The 25125-nt window shown below is 40.3% G+C and overlaps 1 protein-coding gene across 1 annotated transcript in view; it reads left to right on the top strand.

Moving 5' to 3' along the window:
* LOC132210145 (uncharacterized) overlaps window positions 1–25125 on the top strand; it is a 50679-nt gene that overhangs the window by 7919 nt on the left and 17635 nt on the right. The window contains exons 3-11 of the mRNA XM_059649571.1: window positions 1182–1267; window positions 3464–3537; window positions 7376–7575; window positions 11197–11259; window positions 12808–12888; window positions 15233–15310; window positions 17771–17848; window positions 22221–22283; window positions 23667–23747. Coding sequence (XP_059505554.1) covers window positions 3535–3537; window positions 7376–7575; window positions 11197–11259; window positions 12808–12888; window positions 15233–15310; window positions 17771–17848; window positions 22221–22283; window positions 23667–23747 — 647 coding nt within the window. The 5' untranslated portion in view covers window positions 1182–1267; window positions 3464–3534. The remainder of the gene's footprint in view (window positions 1–1181; window positions 1268–3463; window positions 3538–7375; window positions 7576–11196; window positions 11260–12807; window positions 12889–15232; window positions 15311–17770; window positions 17849–22220; window positions 22284–23666; window positions 23748–25125) is intronic.

Raw genomic sequence — 25125 nt, 5'->3', positions numbered from 1 at the left:
TTCCGTAACCAGCAATGCTGACCTACCTCCTCCTTCTTGTCAGTCCTTCCAAGAAACTGAATACCCCTGGAGCCCAGCTTCAGACATTGTAGATATTTTGGTTTCTGATTTACCAAAACACCCTGGAGTCTGGAAAAGTCTGAGTTCAGTGGAAATTAGCAGTTGTAACACTGCTATGTAAGAAAGAAGGAGGAGCAAAAATAAGGAATAAAGCCAGTTAACATGACTTCAATCAGTTGGGAAAGTGCTGAATAATGTCTCTTCGTTAAGTATGTTTCAGCAATGCTTTTAAAACAAAAATCGTATCATCTGATTAAATCAACGTGGTCAATCCAGAAGAAGACTTTCCATGATGGAGACAGGGCAGTTGCAGGTAAGTTCAAGGTCACCCTGGGGCCAGGCATGTTTGACAATTTCATTCCTTTTTGATAGTCAAACAAGTGAGGTCGCAAAGAGGAAACCAACAGCTGCATAACACTTGGATTCCCAAGAGGCATTTTGTAGGGTGTCACACTGGTGGCTAATAGATAAGATAAGGGCTCTGGAACTGAAGGTAATGTATGAGCATGAATAGAGAGTTGGTGAACATGCAGGACATAACAGTAAGTGTTGTTGTGACTGTGATGAGAGGAGTGCAAAGGATTCGAAGGTGAATATAAAGGTTAAATTAACCTCAGGGATGTTTTTAAGAGACTTTCAGGACAGATGAGACCATCCTTCCTCTTGACAGCTGACCAGCCAGTCTGGCCACCAAATAAATTAATAGACGTATTGGTCACATGTGGGCAGGCCTCCTGGTGCCTTCACCTCCATGGGCAATATACCAGGAAGGCTGTTAAGGGAAGATGGTGAAGATGGGAAACTGCATCCATGACATGATGCCCACGTTTACAAACAAGCCCTCCCCACATGACAACCGCGTACACAGAGATGAAGTGGAAAACAGCAGGTAACTGCTCGAACAGGTTTTGTGTTCTTTCTCGGGAAGGTTTTCTTTTAAAAAAGAATAAGCCCAGTGACATCACAATGGTTTGCCTGTGATGTCATAAACACAAACAAGAATAAACAATAACTGCTGTGTGTCCTCACTTCATGTTGAGACAACGTGAGGTGAACATTGGAGACTTGTAGCTCTGCAGTTTCAAGTGTGAATTGCTTATTTCTTTTCTCTCCCTCATCAGTGTAATTAGAACGAACACTAATTGAAGCGGAGGGAAAGGAGCAATACCTTCGTGGTATCACTCTTGGTTGAGAGAAGAGTTTTGAGGTAATTTGAATTCAATATATACTGGACACTATTTGTAAAGAAATTGGATTTTAGTACGAATTTCAAAGACGGGAAAACTGGAAAAATGATGTGAATTTGGGGTAACCCGATTGAATTAATGCGTGTATGTTGTGGGTCGCAATGGTTCCAGTACTTGCCAAAACCAAAATTATATTGGCCACATTTTTGTGTCCGCTCTTTGATGGAGCAAAATGTTTCTTGTGGTCTTTGCTGAAGGTGATATTAGCAGGAAAAATGTTCATCTCGGATGACCACAAGATCCCATTATCACAACAATTCGCAAAAAAAAAAGAATGGAATTCTCCCGTATAAATCATCTACTATTTATCCCTCAGTGAATGTTGTTTCAATGGAAAAGCTAATCATTCCCAATTGTTATTCATGAAAACGTGCTTTCTGCACATTAACCAGTGCCTTTCCTACATTACAGCAGCCAAAAAATAGTATTTAGATGAAAAAGGCCCTTTGGGAAATCATTCCAGATGTTCAAGGTGTTGGATTAGAGCAAAGCTTTGTTGAGTTTCATTTTGAACTGAAGTATCTGAAGGGTGATGTCCTGGCTGCTCAGTTGACAAGTTAAAATGTTAAATTGTTGAAGGAAGACCAAGTCGACAGTGAAGGCGCAAATGAATATTTGACATATGTAATGAGGCTGAAATCAGCATATTTTTTGGTCTAGTATTTAAGTGTGATCGTACTCTTTCACTTTTCATGTTGAATTTGGTTTTTACTTTTATGGTGTTTTCATTTGTCTTTTAGGTTTGACGATACTTCACCTTTCTCATTCCTCAGACTCCAACCCACTTTGATTCTGAAAGTTAAGAGTTATCATTAATTTTTCACAAAGCACAAGCTTCAATCCAGTTCCTTGTCTCCCTGTTCAGTCAGGCATCGACTCACTTATTCCAGACCTCACATGGAAATTTGCATTTAGAGACAATGGGAACTGCAGATGCTGGAGAATCCAAGATAACAAAGTGTGGAGCTGGATGAACACAGCAGGGAACTGCAGCTGCTTGGCCTGCTGTGTTCATCCAGCCCCACGCTTTGTTATCTTGGAAATATTCCTGCTCCTTTGTTCCATTTGCTCATACTCATCTGTGACATATTAAATTAGATTGGATTCCCTACGGTGTGGAAACAGGCCCTTCAGCCCAACAAGTCCAAACCACCCCTTGAAGCATCCCACCCAGACCCATCTTCCTTTCACCCACACACCCCTCAACACTATGGGCAAATTAGCATGGCCAATCCACCTAGCTGACACATCTTTGGACTGTGGGAGCACCCAGGGGAAACCCATGCAGACACGGGGAGAATATGCAAACTCCACACAGTCAGCCTGAGCCTGGAATCGAGCCCGGGTTCCTGGCACTGTGAGGCTGCAGTGCTAATCACTGAGCCACCGTGCCTCCCGTATCCGACGAGATTAAAACAGCAGCGGTCCATGACACCTGTGAAAAGTAGTAGTTGTCAGCCTTGCATCAATGACAGCAGCCTGACCCTGGAGTCAGACAGTTCTCAGTGTAATATCACTGAGCACAATGAGGACTGATGTGGCAGCCCCCTTTTGCGACCTTGACAGACTGAGCAATAGGTGACCCGACATCTAACTGATGTCTCTACAGTTTCCCAGCTGTTTTCTCCCCACTCCCCACACCGGGTTCGGTCTCCCACTGGGCTGACTGTGTCCCACTCACTGGACTGCAGAGGTGTGGACTCTGAGAAGCTGACTGCCTTGGGTGTCCATCTGGCAGAGCCCATTACCCTGTATTAATGCCAGAGACTGCTCTTGGTGAACCTATCCTGCATGAAGGCAGCCTCCCTTGCTTTGACTCTGGGTTACTCCCTTTAGATTCTGAGACAGTGCTTCCAGGGTGTGTAGAGTGATTTTTATTCATATATTGATGTGAAAGCTTTGTTGATTTTTATTTTGAGTGGCCTAAAAAGTCTGAATCCTGACGTCCGTGTTGGCTCAGTTAGGATTTTAAAGTTGTGTTTTCTGAGCAAGGGCAACATGATATCAGAAGAGCAAACAGATCATGGACACATGTAACTACACTGAAGTCAGCATTTTATCTTTTTTGGTCCAGTATTTAATTTTTTTATGGCAGTCTTTCTCTTTACATGTTGAATTTGGTTTGGTCTCTCATGATGTTTTCATTTATCTTATAGATTTGACTGTTGTTTCCGGTCAGTCAGCTTGCCGAAGCAGTCAGATTTCCGTCACACTACTCAGAATAAAAATGGTATGTACTATCCTTGCTTTTTCACACACAACAAATTCCAATCCCCTGATTACTTATTCTTCATATTCCTATATACCATCCAACACTCACTCACTCGCACATTCTTCCACGATGTGCAAGATGTTTTATATATTTGGTCAGAGGTTTGTCCCGTTTCATTTTGAGGGAGCTGAATTGTTTGAAGGCTGATGCTGTCATCTGCTCATTTGGCCTTTTAAAGTTTCAATTGTTCTAAGGAAGAGCAAGGTGATATTGAAAGAGTAAATAAACATTTGTGTTGACCATGAGGGTTTGTCCTTCTCAACTTCTCCCCGTGCCTGACATGCTGGTTAAACAATCACCAGCTGTCTCTCTCTCTCTTGCTCATGTGGGCACAGCCCTATGATGTGGTGTGGTAATGGTGACTTTTTTTTCGAAGGTGGGTCACTTTGGAACAGACAAGCTGGGTTTTTTTGTGATAATCACTGACTGTTTGTGTCAGGAAGTATCTATTGCTGCACTTTTCAAATCCGAGCTACGTCCGATGGGTGTGAAATCTGGCGACAGACGTTTTTCCAAAAAATGTTGTCCATTGGAGGTTCTGAAGTTGGAGTCTGTTGGGTTCATTCAGAACTTCAAGACTGCCATTTATGTTATGCTAGTGTATTCACGGTAAATGGATAAGTGGAGTTAAGAGAGAAATGCATCATGATGTGATACAATGGAGCAAGCTCAAGAGACCTTATTCCTATGAATTCAAAAAATATAGTTTAAGTTCTGAGATATTCAGCAAGCAAACTGTAAGACAAATGGAGTAACAAAAGTATGCTGTGTAGTAGGATAGAGATCTGTTCAAACTTTTCTAATTGGTATTAATTAAGTAAGCGACATGTGCAAATTCTTCTTTTCAATTTAAGACTGAGATGGAATAGTCACCCAGTTTACATTCATGATGAACATAGAGCAACGATATAATCATGAAGAGGAATTGTGTCCCTTGCTGTAGTGTAGTGCGGGTGGTGAAAATAACTGTCATGTTTTTCATAAATTTTTGACAATCATCATGACTAGAACTAACTTATAGCCACAAACTGGAGTGTGTTAATAGGGGTTAAGAGTGGGAATTAGATGGTGTTTCAATCACTGGCCACTTTCCACTGCTCTGCCACATGCTGTGCCTGGCAACCTTCAGTGAACAAAGTCCAAATTTGAACCAGATTTGCAAACCAATTCCTGAATTCGAAACAAGAAAAGAACATGTCATCTGTCAGGCAAGCTAGTGTGTTGTGGCATTTTGACTACGAGAGGGAAATAAAACAATGTTCATGCGGAACTCTACTTAATATTTGAAACCTGAATGTGCACACTTCAGTTGATTCTCTCCGCTGCATAATTAACTTCAACTCTTCCATCCTGCTTTTATTGACCTATTAATATCTGCTTGAGAGATTTCCTCCATGCCTGTTGATTGCTTACTGACTGCATGTGTACAATATACTGAGAAAACACACCAATTTTGATTTATTGCCGCAAAAACTGTGCATTGAGGGACCGTGATTTATTGCGCTCGATTGTATTTTTTTTTCCTTTTTGCTGGCATTGTGAAAACTTAGAACACTGGAGGGCACATCCTTCCATAGATATCCTGCCCTTTCTTCTGTTACACCGTGCAATGAATGGGAAGGAAAGGAGCGGGAAGAATGATTATGAAGTAAATTTGAGTAGGGGAGCTGATAGCCTTTTACCACAACAGCAGAACAGATGGAAGGAATGAGTAGTAGGGTGAGAGAGAAAGGAACAGAGATTTCACCATTAAAAATGTTGAAGGCAATGTATTGACAGCTGGTAGCCTTTATTTTAGTAATGTATTGCAAACATTCAATAGTTTTGCTCTTTTAATATTTAAACATGGACATTACATAATTTCTCTTACTGAGATTGTCATCATGGTCATAAAACATCAATTTATTTTTAATGTTATTTGTCTTACTGGATCAAAATATGATGACACATAAACAATCTGAGCTTCAAAATCTCCCCTTCCCCTACCGCATCCCAATACCAGCCCACCTGGTCCCTGCCTCCCTAAGCTGTTCTTCCTCTCACCTATCCCCTCCTCCCACCCCAAGCAACACACCCATTTTCTTCTGTCTAACCTCATCCCACCCCCTTGACCTATTCGACCTCCCCAGCCTGACCTATCCCCTCCCTACCTCCCCACCTACAATCACCTCTACTGGCTCCATTCCTGCCTCGAAACTTGTCTGTCTCCTCTCCACCTATATTCTCCTCTACCCATCTTCGATCTGCCTCCCCCTCTCTCCCTATTTATTTCAGAACACTCTCCCCCTCCCCCTTTTCTGATGGAGGGTCTAGGCCCGAAAAGTCAGCTTTTGTGCTCCAAAGATGCTGCCTGGCCTGCTGTGTTCATCCAGCTCCACACTTTGTTATCTTTGATTGAAGGTTATGCTTTTCTGCAGTCATGCTTTTTTATACTTGTGTGGGGTAAAGTTCTTAAAACGGCAACTTCATTTAATTGAAACACATTTTGTGCAATTTTCTATTACTTGGAACAAGTCTTGGAAATACATTTCCTGTGAATACAGACGATTCATAATTCTGACAGAACCGGCCAGCTACTCTGGCAAAGCTGAGAGGTTCACATTGGATTTCAAATTTCAAATCAGGCTCCTTCAAGAGTGCTCCAATTCCCTCCTTTGCTGACATGCTCCACCCTGACCCCTGCCCAATCCCAAAGGTATATTCATCTGCTGACATGAAGGAAACTGAATTTGATATAGGGGTGCTTGATGTGATTTGAACTATGAAGTTCTTTGTGAGAGTTCTTAATTTCTTTTGCACACTCCACAGTATCAAGTATGATAACCCTTAGGCAGCACATTGGAAGAAACCTTGCATGGTACGAGTTGTGGAACAAAAAAAAACAGAGGTTTCCTTTTTCTTCAGTTTCTCCCTCCTCCTATTTTCCGCCAAGTCAGCAAACATTTTACACCTCTCTGCTTTCCTTCCAGTTATGTAAGCTTGCTTTCAAGAGTAATTAGATTCCTCAAAACAATATTGTTCAGAAATGTGAAGTCAGTGATATTGTTAGCAGAGAATTCAAACAGGATTGAAGCCAGACTGTCATGTTTCCTGTTGCTTGCTGTGGCCTCGAGCTGTAGACAGAAGTTGCTGCACATAATTCCACATTTTCTCTGTTGTGGAAACTTTCTGGCCCGTCTGATGACTGGATTAAAGTAGAAATTGAGAAATAGTGGGTAGTCAGCTGAAGGGATTTAATATTAAATGTTTATTTACTTAAAATGATGGTTTAATATTCTTGAGATCGATACAAAATAACTCCAAGGCTCAAATTTCTGTTTTGTATGAATCTAGCTGGCCATGTTTCTGTGATGTTTTGAATTTAACTTTGTGTTTTTTTTAATGGTTCAAGAAATACATGAAGTGAACAGCTGCTTTATCATTGGATTGAACATATTGTATCTCCTCATCAATGGTATTCCCCTCCAACCCTTCAATGCTCATATCTTTGCACTTCTAATTCCGGCCACTTTGATTTTCCCTGCATGCTTGATCTTCTTTATTCTGTCATTGGTGTGTTCAGCTCCCCAGTTCTGGGACACTGTTCCAAAACATCTCCTCTTTGTCCTCAAAACCAATCTTTCTGACCAAGCTTTTGGTGACCTGCCCTAGTTTTAGCTTCATGAATCTTGGAGCGATTTTTAAATGATTATGTAAATGTGAAGCATTTTGAAATGTTTCTACCATGTCAGAGATCTATACAAATAAACTGTTGTTCCTGCATCACATTTACTTTTTAAATTCGGACTCTCTGTAGGCATCAGGAGATGAGCTTCCATCCCATCTCGCTGTCGATACCTCCAACATTCAAATTCTTAACTCTGAGACCTCAAAAAGACTCGTCGAAAATTTTGTAATCGCTCTCATGAACAAGGAGCGTTTCTACATCCGCACATTCTTTTCGACAAACAAAGCATATACCACTGCTGAAAGTGTGTTGTACATCCTCCTGGACAAGTGAGCATAAATCTTATGAGCATCTCCTTTGTTTAATGGTAATGATAGAAAAATATGTTCTGTCGAGTAATTTTTGTTATTAATCCTTCTGGCAATGAATCGCTGAAACTAGCCATATGGAAACAACTCTCAGTAAACTGAGAATCTCCATCCAACCCTCAGTAAGGGAGACTATTTTTTGTTCATTGAAGACACGAACTTACCTGCACCCCAACCCCTTGGACGTTAAGCTCTGCAAATTTGGGCTTTAACTTTCATCCAGTTTCATCAGAAAAGTCCACATTTTTTCAAGTACTATGGGAGATTTTATCCTCCACACAGATGGTTTTGTCCTCCACCTTCTGCCTAAAAGGTCCAGATTCAAATTCTATCTGCTATGTCATGTGTCATAATAAGTTTGAATAACTTGATTAAAAGTAATTAGACTTGAAGTCCTTCATAAAGAGAGACTGCAGTGGGACTGATGAGCTTGTTTGTTTACAACAAGGAAAAGCAGTCCTTCAGCTCTCCTGTTTTGTGCCCCCATCGCTTTCCAATATCCCTGATCCCAAATGGTGGCACAAATCATGTTTAAGCACCCGGCTAGTGATTTGGGACAGAAGTGAATAAAACATACTCACAAAACATAATGCTGAGACAGGTGCCAATGTATTTTTGATTTTTTTTCGCAATAATGAAGCAATCGAGAACCAGTACAAAACAACGATTAAAAAGAGTGGTGAATGTATTAGGACAATGTCTAGACCTTGGTATTAAAGATAAACAGTGACGTTGACTTCCTTCAATGTTTTTTATGTAGTTTGGAGCTTCCTACAACTATGTTTGGAATGTTTAAGTTTCTGCATGTCGTGAATGGAAAAATGTTATTTTAATTGAAAGAAGCCTATCAATTGTCTGTAGTAACAAAGTGTGGAGCTGGATGAACACAGCAGGCTACGCAGCATCTTAGGAGCACACACGCTGACGTGTCAGGCCTCGACCCAGCTTTTGTGCTCCGAAGATGCTGCTTGGCCTGCTGTGTTCATCCAGCTCCACACTTTGTTAATTCGATTCTCCAGCATCTGCAGTTCCCATTATCTCTGATCAATTGTCTGTAAGTCTGTGTTGGGCATAACAATCAAAGTTTGGAAGCTGAGTTCAGGGTGAGGAACCTTCATTGCAAAACTGAAATGTTGGTCAAATGAATGTCTGCTTCCAACTGAAATATGCAGGAATACCACAATTCTGTAATAATGGGTGAAATGTTTTTCAAATGACATCAGTGATGGTTTCTCTCGTCACCTCAGTTTTTATACATTAGTTTTTTGCATGTTGGGTGAGCATTGAACAGTTTGTGTACTTCACAAATGGTGTTTTGGGGTAACTTATAAAAACTCAGTTCGGGGACAAAGCAATTCTCACCACTGCTGACCTTCAATTGATGTACCTCTGACATTAGAGGGATATCCCTGGGTAGGAAAAGTTTCCCAAATGTGCTATGGTTATAAAATTTGAGAAAATCAGCAAATAACCAGAGATGATTAGATTTTTCTTCAAAGCAGTAAGCTAATGAGCTGGCTTTCATGAACCCAATTGGTTGCAGAAATCAATCCAGCTGGACCTTTCAAAAGTGAATTTGGGTTTCTCTTTTTGCCTGTTGCCAAAATATTCTTTTTCTTTGCCCAAGTAAATAAATGTTCCAGCAGAATAATTCCATCAATAAGCTTCTGAGTTTTTAAAAAAAGATGACCCATACTTGCCGTAGAATTTGAAACATCACAGCTCACTCATGTGTCTCACGTTATCTCTCAGAGGTGAGATAGTGGACAACGATTCTTTGCAGGTTATTACTTTCTTATTTGCTTTTGTGTTAGGCCGGTGGTCATCTTAGATGATGGTATTCTTTTAAAGGTAAAGCGAAAATTTCGTAAAACCAAGGAATCTCAGCAAACTGTGGTTTGTTGAAATTTGAGGAGTTTGGTTCTCATTAAACTCTAAGGTAGCTGTGGTTAAGACAATCATCTGTTATATTTACTGTCTCCTCCTTCCACAATGTAGCTGTTTATTACTTTGGCTGCTTAGATCTCTAACTTGTCCATTGTCTTTTGGTGAAAGTCTCCATCTGCAGGGAGATTCTTGGAGTTTTTAAAAAGTCATCAACAAAATGGCTTCCATGCCATTCAAAAGTTCAAACCCATTTTACCAATTGGACAGATTTTGTGTTTAAGATTAGTGTTTGAGCCAACCATTTTATTTCGGCTAAAAGATCATCATAATTCAACGGATGTTTATAGCATCCGTTCACCTTACACACACCCTACATTTCAAAATTTTCCTTTATCCGTAGTGAAAGGGAGAAACAGTCTGACTAGATGCTACAGTTATTTTGGTGTTCTGTAATTAGATCCAGGGAATTCATCTCTTTTTACGTGAGTGTTCTCATTTACTGAGGTTTTTATTTGAGACAGAGAATTAACTTGAGTTCAAAATGGTTAGGATCGTATAGTATGAGGATAATTTTAAAAATCTGCTCCTGCCCAAGTTTTCCAAGTGTTGACGATCAGTCCATGACTTCTGAAGGAATGAATTTATGACTGACAGATTTGGTGACGTGACAAAGATGCGCTAAAAAATTAACCTTAGAGGACTTCAGAATACTGCAGAGAAATATAGGTTTAGCAAGTAGTCAACGATCTGACAAGTAGAGTTGTATATGGGTAAATTTGAAGTCCATTTTGGCTGAAAGAATAGCAGTTTTGTTTTTATTGAGGGAGATTGCATTGCTCTGAGATAGAGTGGAATCTGGGTATCCTCGTGCATGAATCACAAAATGATTGTGTACAGACACGTTAAGTAATTTGGAAAGCAAATAAATGTTTTCATTTTATCATGAGGGAATTTAAGCACAAAATTAGGGATCACTGGTGAGCCAATATCTTGAATGATTTTCTCTGTATTGGGAAGTGTATTTCAAGGATGGAAGTAAATATATTAGACACAGTTCAGAGCAGGTTGACCAGAATAACACCGAGACTAAGTGACTTGTCTTACAAGGAAAATTTGCACAGGCAAGGCTTGCGTCAGTTGGTGTTTAGGGAAGGAAGAGGCAACATGTTTGAAACAAAAAAAAACTGACCATTTGGACAGGGTAGACATGGAGACAATGTTTCCTCCTGTAGAAGAGACTAGAATGAAGGGTGAGTGTCTAAAGGGCAGTGGTCGTCAATTTAAAACAGTGATTTTTTTAAAATCTCTCACAATGTAGGTATTCTTTGGAGTTTTCTTCCAGAAAAGATGGTAAAAGCAGAGCTCTGGAATATTGTAAATGCAAAGATAAACAGATACTTGTTGAGGGAGAGGAGGTGAAAGGTCATTAGGAGAGGCAGGAATGTAGATTTGAAGTTACGATCAGATGAGACAGAACCACATTGAATGCTTTACTCTTCCCTGTTTGTATGGGATGTGGCAGGTATGCTGTAAAATGCCAAATTGGAGTTTCAATGCAAAGTATTAACAAACTCGGTAATCAAGGCTTCAAATGCCGAAATCCTGAACCTTCAGATGTTTTTCAGTGGCTGAATGCAAATTGTAGATTCAAGCTTGTTTAAAATCACTGAGTTTGTGCTGTCTGACCAATTGCAGATATGGAAGCTTTGACACCTCAGAGGCAGAAGAGATTCCAGTAATCGATTCAGTGAGCACAAAGTAAGATTTAATCTTATGTGTGACTTAATTAAGTTTCATCCAAAATACAACAATGTTAAAAAACCTGCTGGCACTTCCTGTAAGATCTGTGGAGGGCCTTCCTCCCACAGCAATGCAGCAAACACTAGACAGCAGCAGTCACATTAACAAAGTTAATAAAATGTGAGGCTGGATGAACACAGCAGGCCAAGCACATGAAGGGTCTAGGCCCGAAACGTCAGCTTTTGTGTTCCTGAGATGCTGCTTGGCCTGCTGTGTTCATCCAGCCTCACATTTTATTATCTTGGAATTCTCCAGCATCTGCAGTTCCCATTATCTCTGATACTACATAAACAAAGTTGCTTGATTACATCAAAAATCTACACAGATTTTGTTTGTTTAAAAAGAAAAGTTGTATCAACAGAAAAGATCCAGAAGTGTTCAGTGAAAAATTGCTCATCCATTCACTATTCAGATCTCCATTTGTCGCCAAACATTTAGATAGCTGAACTCTGAATTAAGGATACAACATGTCGAAGAATTGAGGTTCCTACCTTCTCCCCACCCCTCAGTCTGCCTGTGGTGTCTTTCAAATCTCCTGTGAAGGTTTTGAAGAAAAACCTACTCCCAGTACATCTGAAGGGTGATCTATTTTATAAAAACAGTTGACCAAGAATGAAATAGAGGCAGAGCTGCAATCTTTTCTTTGCTGTTATTCCGGTTGGTATTGCTGAGCTTATACAAAAGAGATCTGCAGGCCAATGTCCACTGTCGGAGTTGAGGAGCTCCGATATTTGCCAGAGAGACAGACATGTGCACCTCTCAGCTGGTGACTTAATTCATGCCCAGTGTGTCGTTAAGCCGGCTACTTTGCCCACCGCTGACAATACAGTATAATGGTGCAGAAGAGACTTCAGCTTTCCTCCTGAACTCCCCTCCACTTTGCGAAGAATGTCATGTCTCAGGCCAAGGCCAGTTGACTTGGGACATTCAGCCCTGTATGTAGAGACACTATCTGAAGCTCTTCTATATTTGGGCCAGGAGCTCTTTGTTTGAGATATTTTTAGACTTTGCAACAAATATAAAATGTTGAAGAAATGAATCTGTTACATCCTTCTGTCTCTCTCTCTCTCTCTCTCTTTACTACCACACTCCAGTCTCACGGTCTTATCCTGTAAACTATCATTCAGGGTTTTGGGGAGACCAATCGTCATATTCTGTAGTTGCTTCTTGACCCGTTGTTCGAAAATTAGCTCTCAATGGCACGAAATGCCGACTCAATGTCTTTCAGGTGTATGGAGATAATTTTCTTGTGGATGTGGATGTTTGCTCAAATTTACTTGAGAACACTTTTAGGACCATTTGCAGATCACCTGACGGTGCAAACGACAAGGTAGATGGGAAACCATGCACTCTAAAATCTGTCATGAAAGAGTAAATTTGAATACAATATGTGGTTAAGGTTTGCTTTATTCAGAGTACAAGGAATACAAAGGAAACTACCGATGAGCTAAGAATTACTGGGTACAAGTGTTTGTTTAAAATGACATTCTTCACAACTAATTTCAGCAGCGGAAACAATGATAACATTCCGAGCTGTGAGGAGCTTGAAAATGCAATTCCTCGAGATACAGTTGCAGAGATCAAAAAGTAAGTATTGATCCAATGTGTGAGGAAATGATGCTTTAATCAGAATACAACTATGTGAAGGGCAACCGCTGGAGGCCGCCATTTTCAGGAACATTATTTAGAGACTTTCTCCTGAAACTTAGCAGCATCTGTGGAGAGAAAGCAGAGTGGGCATTTTGAGTTGAGGTTCGCCTGTTCAGAACTTCGCATCTCTGAAGACGTGTCGCTTGGCTCAACTTGAACTCTGTTTTCTGTCTGTAGATGCTGCAAAACCTGTTGAGTTTCTCCAGCAATGTCTGCTTTTCTTTCAGCTTGTCGGCTTCTGTAGTTTGTTCTTTTACATAAAAGAAACAATTGGCTGTTGTTCTAATAATTGCTCTGTTCTTAGTGTTGTAAAAAGAAATTTTAGATGGAAGATTGTGGTTCATGCTGCAGGCCTTCTGCTGGAACTGCAACCTGGAGGCCTTGGCGGATTCCAGCGGTGACCAATAAAGAGATTATTGCCGGGTTACTCACCAGTTGAAGGTTTGGCTCAGTTTTGACAGCTGCTAGTCCAGTGAAAGGGATGGCAGATCAGCACCTTTCTCAGCCCTACTGTTAATGCTGATTGTCACTGAGGTTGTTTAAGTGGGCGCCATCAGGGAAATGAGGGAGGCAGTCCTTAGATGTCAGGGAGAGCCCAGGTGAAAAAGAGAACTGGCCCATGTCACATAGCTTTGCAATGTGTAGGTGGTAAACTCCCTCCCTGCCATTTTCCTAATCCTCCCACCTCCAATTTAATTGTCAGCGAATGATTGGCCATGCATTAACACACAGTCTTTAATGGAATATTTCTTTTCCAAACATTGGACTGTGCACTGCCGGTAAATATACTGAAAAACTTGACTCTCTAACTCTGTTTGCAGTGTTATTACATGTCCCACCTCCCCGCATCGCTCAAAAAAATCCAGACCATTGTGCTTTGAGAACTTGTGTGAAAGTTGAAATTCCTTCTTCCTTGCAACTCCCCCAGCTTCTCTTCCAGACTCAACTCCTGTCACTTGCAAACCACCTGTTAGAGCTTGGAAGGGAAAAACAAATCTCGATCTATTGTAGTTACATACATCAGAAATGTTGCCTGTTTAACAAATCCAGTTGAATAGTACTTGAAAACTTGAGAGGACTTGTCATCTGAAGAGTGGTTGAGGGTTTTGGTTCAGTTTAGGATGGAGTTTAGAAGGATGGGAGGGAATTTTATTGGCACTTACAGAATACTGAGAGGCCTGGAAGGATTGTACATGGAAGAGAGAAGATGTTTCCACTAGGAGGAGAGATTAGGACATGCGGGCACAGTCGCGGAGTGAAGAGGCCAACCTTTAGAACTAAGGTAAGAAAGAATTTCTTCAGTCAGCGAGTGGTTAATCTGAGGAAAACATTGCAGGAAGCCGACGTCATTAGGACTATTTAAAATAGAGAGAGAGATGGGTTCTTGATTAATAAGGGGATCAAGGGTTTCAGAAGAAGGCTGGCGATTGGGCTTCAGAAACATCACAGCCAGAATTGAATGGCAAAGCAGACTGAGGAGGTCGAATGAGCTAATTCCTCCCCTATATCTTATGGTCTTATGGATTTGACACTAAATATTTCATTGGTCCTTTTGTGATGAAGCCACTTCTGGGTGCAAGTGCTTGTTTAAAATGTCTTTAATTTTTGCCTTATATAGTCAGGAAGGCAAATGCAATGTTGGCATTTATTGTGAAAAGACATGAATCTAAAAACAGGGCTGTACCTCTGAGGCTTTATAAGGCTCTGGTCTGGCCATACTTGGAGTACTGCATGCAGAGTTGTGTCCCATATCTCAGGAAGGATGTAATGTCCCTGGAACGGGTTCAGAGGAGGTTCATGAGAATGGTCCAGGGAATGGAAACCTTAAAATATGAGGAACGGTTGATGACTCTGAGACTATACTCATTGGAGTTTAGAAGGATGAGGGGTGATCTAATTGAAACTTTCAGAACACTGAATGGCCTGGACAGAATGGTTGTTGGGAAGATGCTTCCATTGGTCGGAGAGATGAGGCCCCGAGGGCACAGCCTTAGAATGAAGACAAGACCTTTTAAATTGGAGATTTGCAGAAACTTCTTCAGCCAGAGAGTTTTGAATCTGTGAAATTCACTGCCACAGAAGGCTGCGGAGGCCAGGAAATTTAAAACTGAGACAGATAGGTTCGTGATTATCACGGGGATTAAGGGCTATGGGGAGAGAGCAGGAGAATGGTGTTGAGGAACTTATCAGCCATGTCTAAATGGCAGAACAGACTCAATGGGCCGAATGGCCTAATTTCTGCACCTATGTCTTACGCTTTTGTGGTCTTAAATAACTGCAGGTCTAAAACCTTTGACAGCCCAAACTCTGAGAAAGATGAAGAACCAAGTTCACCAAAAGAGACAGCAACAATTTCAAAGTAAGTTTCATCCTTCTGTGTTTCATTCGTAATACATACCATGAAAAGAAATTGCTGTGAATATAGTAGCTCTTGAAAGATTATATCGCCATTCGAGACAATAAAAATCACATTAAAGAAACAGCTTTAATCCCTCCGAGGCCATTGCCAGTAATTAAATCAATGACACATTTCAGCCTTTGATCGATAGAAAACATTTTAAAATGTTCAGTGAAAATTTGATTGGCCCTCAACATCCAGACCTTGGTGGTCTAACTTGCAACATTGCTAAACTGTGAAACCTCCCACCTCCCCTCAAATGCACCAGCCGATGTAACTGGAGTGACCTACATATTTTCTCTGAAAATTTGGAAAGCAAACCATCTAGTGTAGTCATTCATCTGGACTTTGACCAAATGAGGACTTGAAATACAGAGCATTTTGGGATTCAAAATTTATTTTCAATGTTTACAAGTCATTTGTAGATGCAAATCCTTTCCTTAATTTGTGCTTAATGAGCACTTGCAGCTGCAGATATTTTGGCCGTATAGATTGTCGGGTGGATGGGAATCAAAGTTTACCAGGCATCTGTGTAACCATGAGGAAGCAAGTTTGATCAGAAATACTTTTGATATGTTTTAATTCTGCAACATTTGGAATGGACCAGTGTGAAAAGGGAATGATGGAGAATCATTGATTTCAAAACTTTTTTATGTAATGTAATGAATGCCACTCCAGACTATGGCAGTCACATTAAAGTGTCTGCTGGACTGCTTTCCTAGAAAATTCATGGTAGAGACATTTGCCTTTAATGATAGCATCACCATTGAAGCATCCAAAACTGAGATGGGAAATTGTTTTCAGATCAATATTGAGGTTCTATTTCTGGACAATGTGGCTCTGGTAAAAATACTAAAGCAATGGGTTAATCTCCTCTACCCCACCTCAGCACTTCTCTGTGTTCCTCCTTCCTGCTTCAGCTGCACCCTCCCCACAAACTTCCTCCAAGTTCATTGAAGTGTCCTCCAAACGTCTGTGACATTTGAAGAAATATTTCTTCAATTAAGAATGTGACCTGCTCCCCGTATCCGAGCCTTGGCATTTCTCCCATGCAATATTGCCATTGAATAATTTGCATTTTGAATTATCTAAGTTGGCCATCTGCCATTTGTATCCATGGAGTCAGGCAGAGACCTGGAATTAATCCTGAGTTTATTCTGTCCAGGTCTTTAAGGAAACTCAGAACTGTTAAAGGAGCAGGAAAGAAAAATGATTTTTTTTTCAGCAAAACAGCCAATGGTGACTAATCTGACCTTAAGCTTCAGTGAATTTGAGCAAAGACAAATTCCTACATCAGTGCTCCGAATCAAACTATGAGTTACAAGCTGTGCTTGTGAGGGTTGAATTGTCAATAGTCTGTAAAGAGCTTGAGTTTCTTTGTCAGAGATGAGGAAGTTAAACTTAAATCCTCTCTTTTGGGATGTTTATTGTCTGTCCCAGTGCAGAGGTTCTTTATTTGACCTCTTTACTCCTCATCTACCCACTGGCTCCCCCTCACAGCCAAAATAAGATAAGAGTGCCAGAAATTAAAAATGTGATCATGTGCACAAGTAAAATGATTTATTTGGTGTTTTGTGACCAGTTGCAGCTGTGAAAATATTGACATGTCACACTGTGTGGTGGGTAGAAACCTAAGTTTGTGAGAAACTGAAGGAGTAGTTGACAAGTAAATTTGATGTGACGACAGATTAAACCTGTTGTTCAGTATTTGGGATCTAATACTGTGAAAGCAAACTGTTGGGATTTGCTGTAAGATTATGTCAGGGTTGCCTCAGGAAGATACCCCAATTGGCAGTGCAGTGAGCACCAATCCAGACAATAGCAATCACATGAAGCAACTGCTTCACTGCTTCTGCAGTGTTTGGCTTATTTTGGGAGGTGAGATAATGTTGAATTAGCATAAAGCTTTCAAAACTTTTCAATGGTAGACTGAATTTTGCTTGTCTTTCAGTATCAAGTTCTTGCACAGCGCAGGAACGGCTTTCAACAAGGGTGAAATACTGAAGAGATAATGGGAACTGCAGATGCTGGAGATTCGAAGATAATAAAATGTGAGGCTGGATGAACACAGCAGGCCAAGCAGAATCTCAGGAGCACATCCTCTCTGATGAAGGGTCTAGGCCCGAAACGTCAGCTTTTGTGCTCCTGAGATGCTGCTTGGCCTGCTGTGTTCATCCAGCCTCACATTTTATTATCTTGAAATACTGAAGAAATGGTTTTCTCTCCTTATTGCCCTGCTCTGTCTCTTCCAACCCCCACCCCAGCACTGCCTCAGCATGAAGGCCTGTGGGCATCCTGTGGAAGTCAAAAGAACCCCTCTCTCAACACTGTGATTTTTTGTTGTTGAATTGGGTTGGATTTAATTCTGGACGTGTTTGCCTGTTCTATATGACTTAATTTGTTCTCTTCGATCAATTACAGTTCTGGAAATGTTGACAGTGCAAATGGTGATGAAAATGGAAGTTGTCGTTCTTCAGGATCCAGCGAATTAATTGCTGAGTAAGTTTAATTGCATGCATGACAAAATGAATCATTATTCAGAATATGACAAAGCAGTAGGAAATAGCTGGGGAGCTAGCAGTTTGTGCAATGTTATACAGCCATCAAATGGTAATAACCCAGAGACAATGATTTGATGTTTGTACCAGCTCTCAAAGAGGGATTTGCCTACGTTCACTCCTAAGTCCTTTTACTGTGTAATACTGCGAAACTTCTCCTTTCGAAAATTGTAGTTCACTTTTGAAGACCGCAATTGAAGCTGCATCCACCACACTATTCGGCAGAGCTTTCCAGTTCCTGAATAGGCTATTGAAAAAAAAAATTCCTTGTCACCATTGGTTCTTTTTGCTGATCATCTTAAATCAGTGTCCTTTTCTCCTTAAGCCTTCTGTCACAAGGCACCGATTGTTCTTATCCATTCTAACCAAATCCCTTATGATTTTGAACACTTTTAAAATCACTTCTTAGTTTTCTCCAAGAGCAGCCTGAGCTTCTTCAGCCTCTCTACAGGGCTGTCTAGTTTGTCATCTCTGGTAATATTTTTTGTGAATGTTTTGTGCACCCTGTCAAATCCCTTCCTGAAGTGTGGTTGGTAAATACCAGAGTTGAGGGCATATCAGGAGTTTTTTTTATAATGATTTGTCAGAACATATTTGTTTTTCATACAATGCTCCAATTTTTAAAGTTCAGAATCCTGATGATATCTTCAACCTGCACTACCACTTCTATAATTATTGTGCACACACATACACACACACACGATCGATCAAATATCAGACATGGATCATTTCAGGAAGCACCATATCATAAGATATTTATTTTGGCTCCAGAAGAGAGGAAGGAACAATCCAGAATAATTTTGATTTGGAGGAGGTCCAACTTCAAAAGGAGCAAGAAGGCGTTTGCAGCAAGTAAATTTCAACACAAGTTTAGGCAAAACTGCAATGAAACAGCAGTCTGTCTTACAGCAGGAGGTTGTTTAGTGACAGTCTCAGAGTGTTCCCACAAGCAGGAGAGAGTGGCAAATGGTACAAATGATGAGGATTATTGATGACCCCAATGTGTACAGAGTTAAATATAGGTACTTCAGAAGGGAAGTGTAGAAGGAAAGGAGACTGGCAAACATTTTCAGGTGCCTTGCAGCATTCAGTAATCTCTTGCTAAATGTGGATTTGCATGCATAAGAGATTTAAAGGACCGACAAAATATTGTGCCATATTAATGCAGTCAGAATGATTTCACGGGCCATACACAACTGTTCTAATTTTCAAAATGAAAAGAAAAGAGATGTGGAATTCCAGTGTGTGACGTTCATTCTGCTTCCCCGACATTTACATTAGATTTTATTTTCTCAAAGATGAACTTGTAACTATTTTGGGCTCTCCCATTTCCTGCAGGAATCCTTGACAACATCCTGTGATGAACTTGTTTGTTTACAACAAGGCAAAGCAGTCCTTCAGCTCTCCTGTTTTGTGCCCCTATCCCCTTCCAATATCCCTGATCCCAAATGGTGGCACAAATCATGATTAAGCACCCCGCTAGTGGTTTGGGACAAAAGTGAATAAAACATACTCACAAAACATAATACAGAAACAGGTGGCAAAGTATTTTTGATTAATTTTTCGCAATAATGAAGTGATTTTGACCCAGTACAACACAAAGTTTAATAAGTGCGGTGAATGTGTTAGGACAATGACTAGACCTTGAGATTAAGGATAAAATGTAACGTTGACTTCCTTCAATGCTTTTTATGTAGTTTGGAGCTTCCTGAAACAATGTTTGGGATGTCTAAGTTTCTGCATGTAGTGAATGGAAGAGTGCTATTTTAATTGAAAAAAATCTATCAATTTCTGTAAGTCTGTGTTGGGCATAACAATAAAAGTTTGGAAGCTGAATGCAGTATGAGGAGCCTTGTTGCAAAACTGAAATCTTGGTCAAATGAATGTCTGTTTACCACTGAAATATGCAGGAGTACCGCAATTCTGTAATCATGGGTAGCATATTTTTCAAATGACATCAGTGATGGTTTCTCTTGTCACCTTAGTTTTTTTTAATACATTAGTTTTCTGAATGTTGGTGAGTATTTAACAGTTTATGCAATTCACAAATGGTTTTTTGGGGTAACTGATCAAAACTCAGTTCAGAGACAAAGCGATTCTCACCGCTGCTGACCTTCAATTGATGTGCCTCTGACATTATAGGGACACCCCGGGGATGAAAAGTTTCACAAATGTGCTATGCTTATAAAATTTGAGAAGATCAGCAAATAACCAGAGGTGATTAGATTTTTCTTCAAAGCAGTAAGCTAATGAGCTGGCTTGCATGAACCCAATGGATTGCAGAAATGATCCAGCTGGTCCTTTCAAAAGTGAATTTGGGTTTCTCTTTTTGCCTGTGGCCAAAATATTCTCTTTCTTTGCCCAAGTAAATAAATGTTCCAGCAGAATAATTCCAGCAATAAGCTTTTGAGTTTTAAAGAAAAAGATGACCCATACTTGCCCCCAAATTTTAAACATGACAGCTCACTCATGTGTCTCACATTATCTCTCAGAGGTTCAATAGTGCAATGCTTCGCAGGCAATTACTTTCTTATTTGCTTTTGTGTTGTGCCTGTAGTCATCTTAGATGATGGTATTCTTTTAAAGGTCAAGCGAAAAATTTGGAAAATGAAGGAATCTCAGCAAAATGTGGTTTGTTGAAATTTGAGGATGTTGGTTCTCATTAAGCTCTGAGATAGTTCTGGTTAAGACAATCATCTGTTATATTTACTGTCTCCTCCTTTCACAGTGTAACTGTTTATTACTTTGGCTGCTTAGATCACTGACTTGTCTATTGTCTTTTGGTGAATGTTTCCTTTTGCAGAGAGATCCTTGCGAGATTTTAAAAAGTCAACAACAAAATGGCTTCCATGCCATTCGAAAGTTCAAATCCATTTTACTAATTGGACAGATGTTGTGTTTAAGATTAGTGTTTGAGTCAACCATTTGAATTCGGCTAAAAGATCATCATAATTCAATGGATGCTAATAGTATCCATTCACCTTACACACATCCTACAATTCAAGATTTTCCTATATCCGTAGTGAAAGGGAGAAACAGGCTGACTAGATGCTACAGTTATTTTAGTTTTCTGTAATTAGATCCAAGGAATTCATCCCTTTTTGCATGAGTGTTCTCATTTACTTAGGTGTTTATTTGAGACAGAGAATTAACTGGAGCTCAAAATTGTTCGGATCACATAATTTCAATATAATTTTAATAATCTGTTTCTGGCCAAGTTTTCGAAGTATTGACGAACAGTCGATGACTTACGAAGGAATGAATTTATGGCTGACAGATGTGCTGAAGAGACAAAGATGCATTTAAAAATTAACCTCAGAGGACATTGGAATACTGCAGAGAAAGAGAGGTTGAGCAAGTAGTCAAAGATCTGACAAAGACAGTTGTACATGGGTAAATTTGAAGTCCATTTTGGCAGGAAGCATAGCAGTTTTTTTTTGTTGAAGGAGATTGCATAGCTCTGAGATACAGTGGATTCTGGGTATCCTCATGCATGAATCACAAATTGCTTATGTACAGATACATTAAGTAATTAAGAAAGCAAATAAATGTTTTCATTTTCTCATGAAGGAACTTAAACACAAAATTCGGGATCACTGGTGAGCCCATATCTTGAATGTTTTTCTTTGTGGTGGTCAGCCTTATTTAAGGATGGAAGTAAATATATGAGGGGCAGTTCAGAACAGGTTTACCAGAATAATACCGAGACTAAGTGACTTGCCTCACAAGGAAAATTTGTACAGACAAGGCTTGCATCAGTCGGTGTTTAGGGCGGAGGGCGCAATGTGATTGAAAGAAAAAAACCTGAGCATTTGTACAGGGTAGATATGCAGACGGTGTTTCCACTTACAGAAGAGACTAGAATGAAGGGCGAGTGTCTAAAATTCAGTGGTTGTCAACTTAAAACAGTGGTTTTTAAAAATATCTCAAAATGTGGGTATTCTTTTAAGTTTTCTTCCTGAAAAGATGGTAAAAGGAGAGCACTGGAATACTGTAAATGTAAAGATAAATAGATACTTGTTGAGAGCAAGGGAGTGAAAGGTCTCTCAGATAGGCAGGAATGTATTTTTGAAGTTACGATCAGATGAGGCAGAACCACATTGAATGTTTTACTCTTCTCTGTTGTATGGGATGCGGCAGGTATGCTGTAAAATGCCAAATTGGAGTTTCAATGTAATGTTTTAACAAACTCGGTAATCAAGGCTTCAAATGCCGAAATCCCGAACCTTCAGATGTTTTTCAGTGGCTGAATGCAAATTGTAGATTCAAGCTTGTTTAAAATCACTTAGTTTGTGCTGTCTGACCAATTGCAGATATGGAAGCTTTGACACCTCAGAGGCAGAAGAGATTCCAGTAATCGATTCAGTGAGCACAAAGTAAGCTTTACTCTAATGTGTGACTTAATTAAGTTTTATCCAAAATACAACAATGTTAAAAAACCTGCTGGCACTTCCTGTAAGATCTGTGGAGGGCCTTCCTCCCACAGCAATGCAGCAAACATTAGACAGCAGCAGTCACATTAACAAAGTTGCTTGATTGTATCAAAAATCCACACAGATTTTGTTTGTTTGAAACGAAAAGCTGTATCAACAGAAAAGATCCAAAAGTGTTCAGTGAAAAAAATTGCTCATCCATTCACTATTCAGATCTTCATTTGTCGCCAAACATTTCGATAGCTGAACTCTGAATTAAGGATACAACATGTTGAAGAATTGAGGTTCCTACCTCATCCCCTACCCTCAGTCTGCCTGTGGTGTCTTTCAAATCTCCTGTGAAGGTTTTGAATAAAAACCTACTGCTGTCCATGAACACACTAAATCTGGAGGGTGATCTTTTTTCATAAAAACACTTGACAAAAGGATGAAATAGAGGCAGAGCTGCAATCTTTACAATTGTCATTGCCGAGCTTATAGAAAAGAGATTTGCAGGCCAATGTCCACTGCGGGAGTTGAGGAACTCTAATATTTACCAGAGAGACAGACAGACACAAGTGACTGTCAGCTGGTGACGTGATTCATGCCCAGTGAGTCATTAAACCAGCTACTTTGCCCACCGCTGACAATACAGTATAAAGGTGCAGAAGAGAGTTCAGCTTTCCTCCTGAACTCCCCTCCACTTTGCCAAGAATTTCATGTCTCAGGCCAAGGCCAGTTGACTTGGGACATTCAGCCCTGTATGTAGAGACGCTGTCTGAAGTTCTTCACTGGAAAGTTGGTTGCCTTTCTACATTTGGGCCTGGAGCTCAATGTTTGAGATATTTTTAGACTTTGCAACAAATATAAAATGTTGAAGAAATGGATTTGTTGCATCCTTCTCCCTCTCTCTCTCTCTCTCTCTTTACTCCAGTCTCACGGTCTTATCTTGCAAACTACCGTTGAGGGTTTCGGGGAGACCAATGACCATATTCTGTAGTTGCGTCTTGACCCGTTGTTCGAAAATTAGCTGTCAATGGCACAAAATGCCGACTCAATGTCTTTCAGGTGTATGGAGATAATTTTCTTTTGGATGTGGATGTTTGCTCAAATTTACTTGATAACACTTTTAGGACCATTTGCAGATCACCTGAAAGTGCAAACTACAAGGTAGATGGGAAACCATGCACTCTAAAATCTGTCATCAAAGAGTAAGTTTGAATACAATAAGTGGTTAAGGTTTTGCTTTATTCAGAGTACAAGGAATACAAAGGAAACTGCCGATGAGCTAAGAATTACTGGGTACAAGTATTTGTTTAAAATGACATTCTTCACAACTAATTTCAGCAGCGGGAACAATGCTAACATTCCGAGCTGTGAGGAGCTTGAAAATCCAATTCCTCCAGAGACAGTTGCAGAGATCAGAAAGTAAGTATTGATCCAATGTGTGAGGAAATGATGCTTTAATCAGAATACAACTATGTGAAGGGCAGCTGCTGGAGGTCTGGCATTTTCAGGAGCATTACGTAGAGGCTATCTCCCGAAACTGAGCAGCATCTGTGGAGAGAAAGCAGAGTGGGCGCTTTGAGTTAAGGTTCCCCTGTTCAGAACTTCACATCTCTGAAGAAGTGTCACCTGGCTTCACTTGAACTCTGTTTTCTGTCTGTAGATGCTGCAAAACCTGTAGAGTTTCTCCAGAAACATCTGCTTTTCTTTCAGGTTGTCAGTGTCCGTAGTTTGTTTTTTTTACATTAAAGAAACAGTTGGCTGTTGTTCTAATATTTGCTCTGTTCCTAGTGTTGTAAAAAGAAATTTTAGATGGAAGCTTGTGGTTCTTGCTGCAGGCCTTCTGCTGGAACTGCAACCTGGAGGCCTTGGCCGATTCCAGCAGTAACCAATACAGAGATTGCTGCCGGCGTTACTCACCAGTTGACGGTTTGGCTCAGTTTTGACAGCTGCTGGTCCAGTGAAGGGGATGGCAGATCAGCATCTTTCTCAGCCCAACTGTTAATGCTGATTGTCACTGAGGTTGTGTATGTGGACGCCATCAGGGAAATGAGGGAGGCAGTCCTTAGAAGTCAAGGAGAGTCCAGGTGTCAAAGAGAACTGACCCATGTCAACATAGCTTTGCAATGTGTTGGTGGCAAACTCCCTCCCTGCCATTATCCTAATCTTCTCACCTCCAATTTAATTGCCAGTGAATAATTGGGCATGCATTAACACACGGTCTTTAATGGAATGTTTCTTTTCCAAACATTGGACTATGCAATGCAGGTAAAAATATTGAAAAACTTGACTCTCTAACTCTCTGCTTTCCAATGTTATTACATGCCCCACCTCCCCCCATTGCCCAAAAATAAACAGACGGTGGTGTTCTGAAAACTTGTGTGAAAGGTGAAATTCCTTTTTCCTTGCAGCTTCCCCCCAGCTACTCTTCCAGACTCAATCACAATCACTTGTATACCACCAGTTAAAGCTTGGAGGGGAAAAACAAATCTCGATCTATTGTAGTTACATACATCAGAAATGTTGCCTGTTTAACAAATCCAGTTGATAAGTACTTGAAAACTTGAGAGGGCTTCTCATTTGAAGAGTGGTTGAGGGTTTTGGTTCTGTACAGGATGGAGTTTAGAAGGATGGGTTGGAATTTCATTGAAACTTACAGCATACTGAGAGGCCTGGAAGGATTGCACGTGGAACGGAGAAGATGCTTCCACGAGTAGGAGAGATTAGGACATGCGGGCACAGTCGTGGAGTGAAGAGACCAACCATTAGAACTCAGGTCAGAAAGAATTTCTTCAGTCAA

This window comes from Stegostoma tigrinum, chromosome 11 (genome assembly GCF_030684315.1).
Source record: "Stegostoma tigrinum isolate sSteTig4 chromosome 11, sSteTig4.hap1, whole genome shotgun sequence".
Classification (NCBI taxonomy): Eukaryota; Metazoa; Chordata; class Chondrichthyes; order Orectolobiformes; family Stegostomatidae; genus Stegostoma; species Stegostoma tigrinum.
The sequence above is the reverse complement of the archived record's forward strand: the minus strand, read 5'-3'. Positions and strand labels throughout refer to the sequence as shown.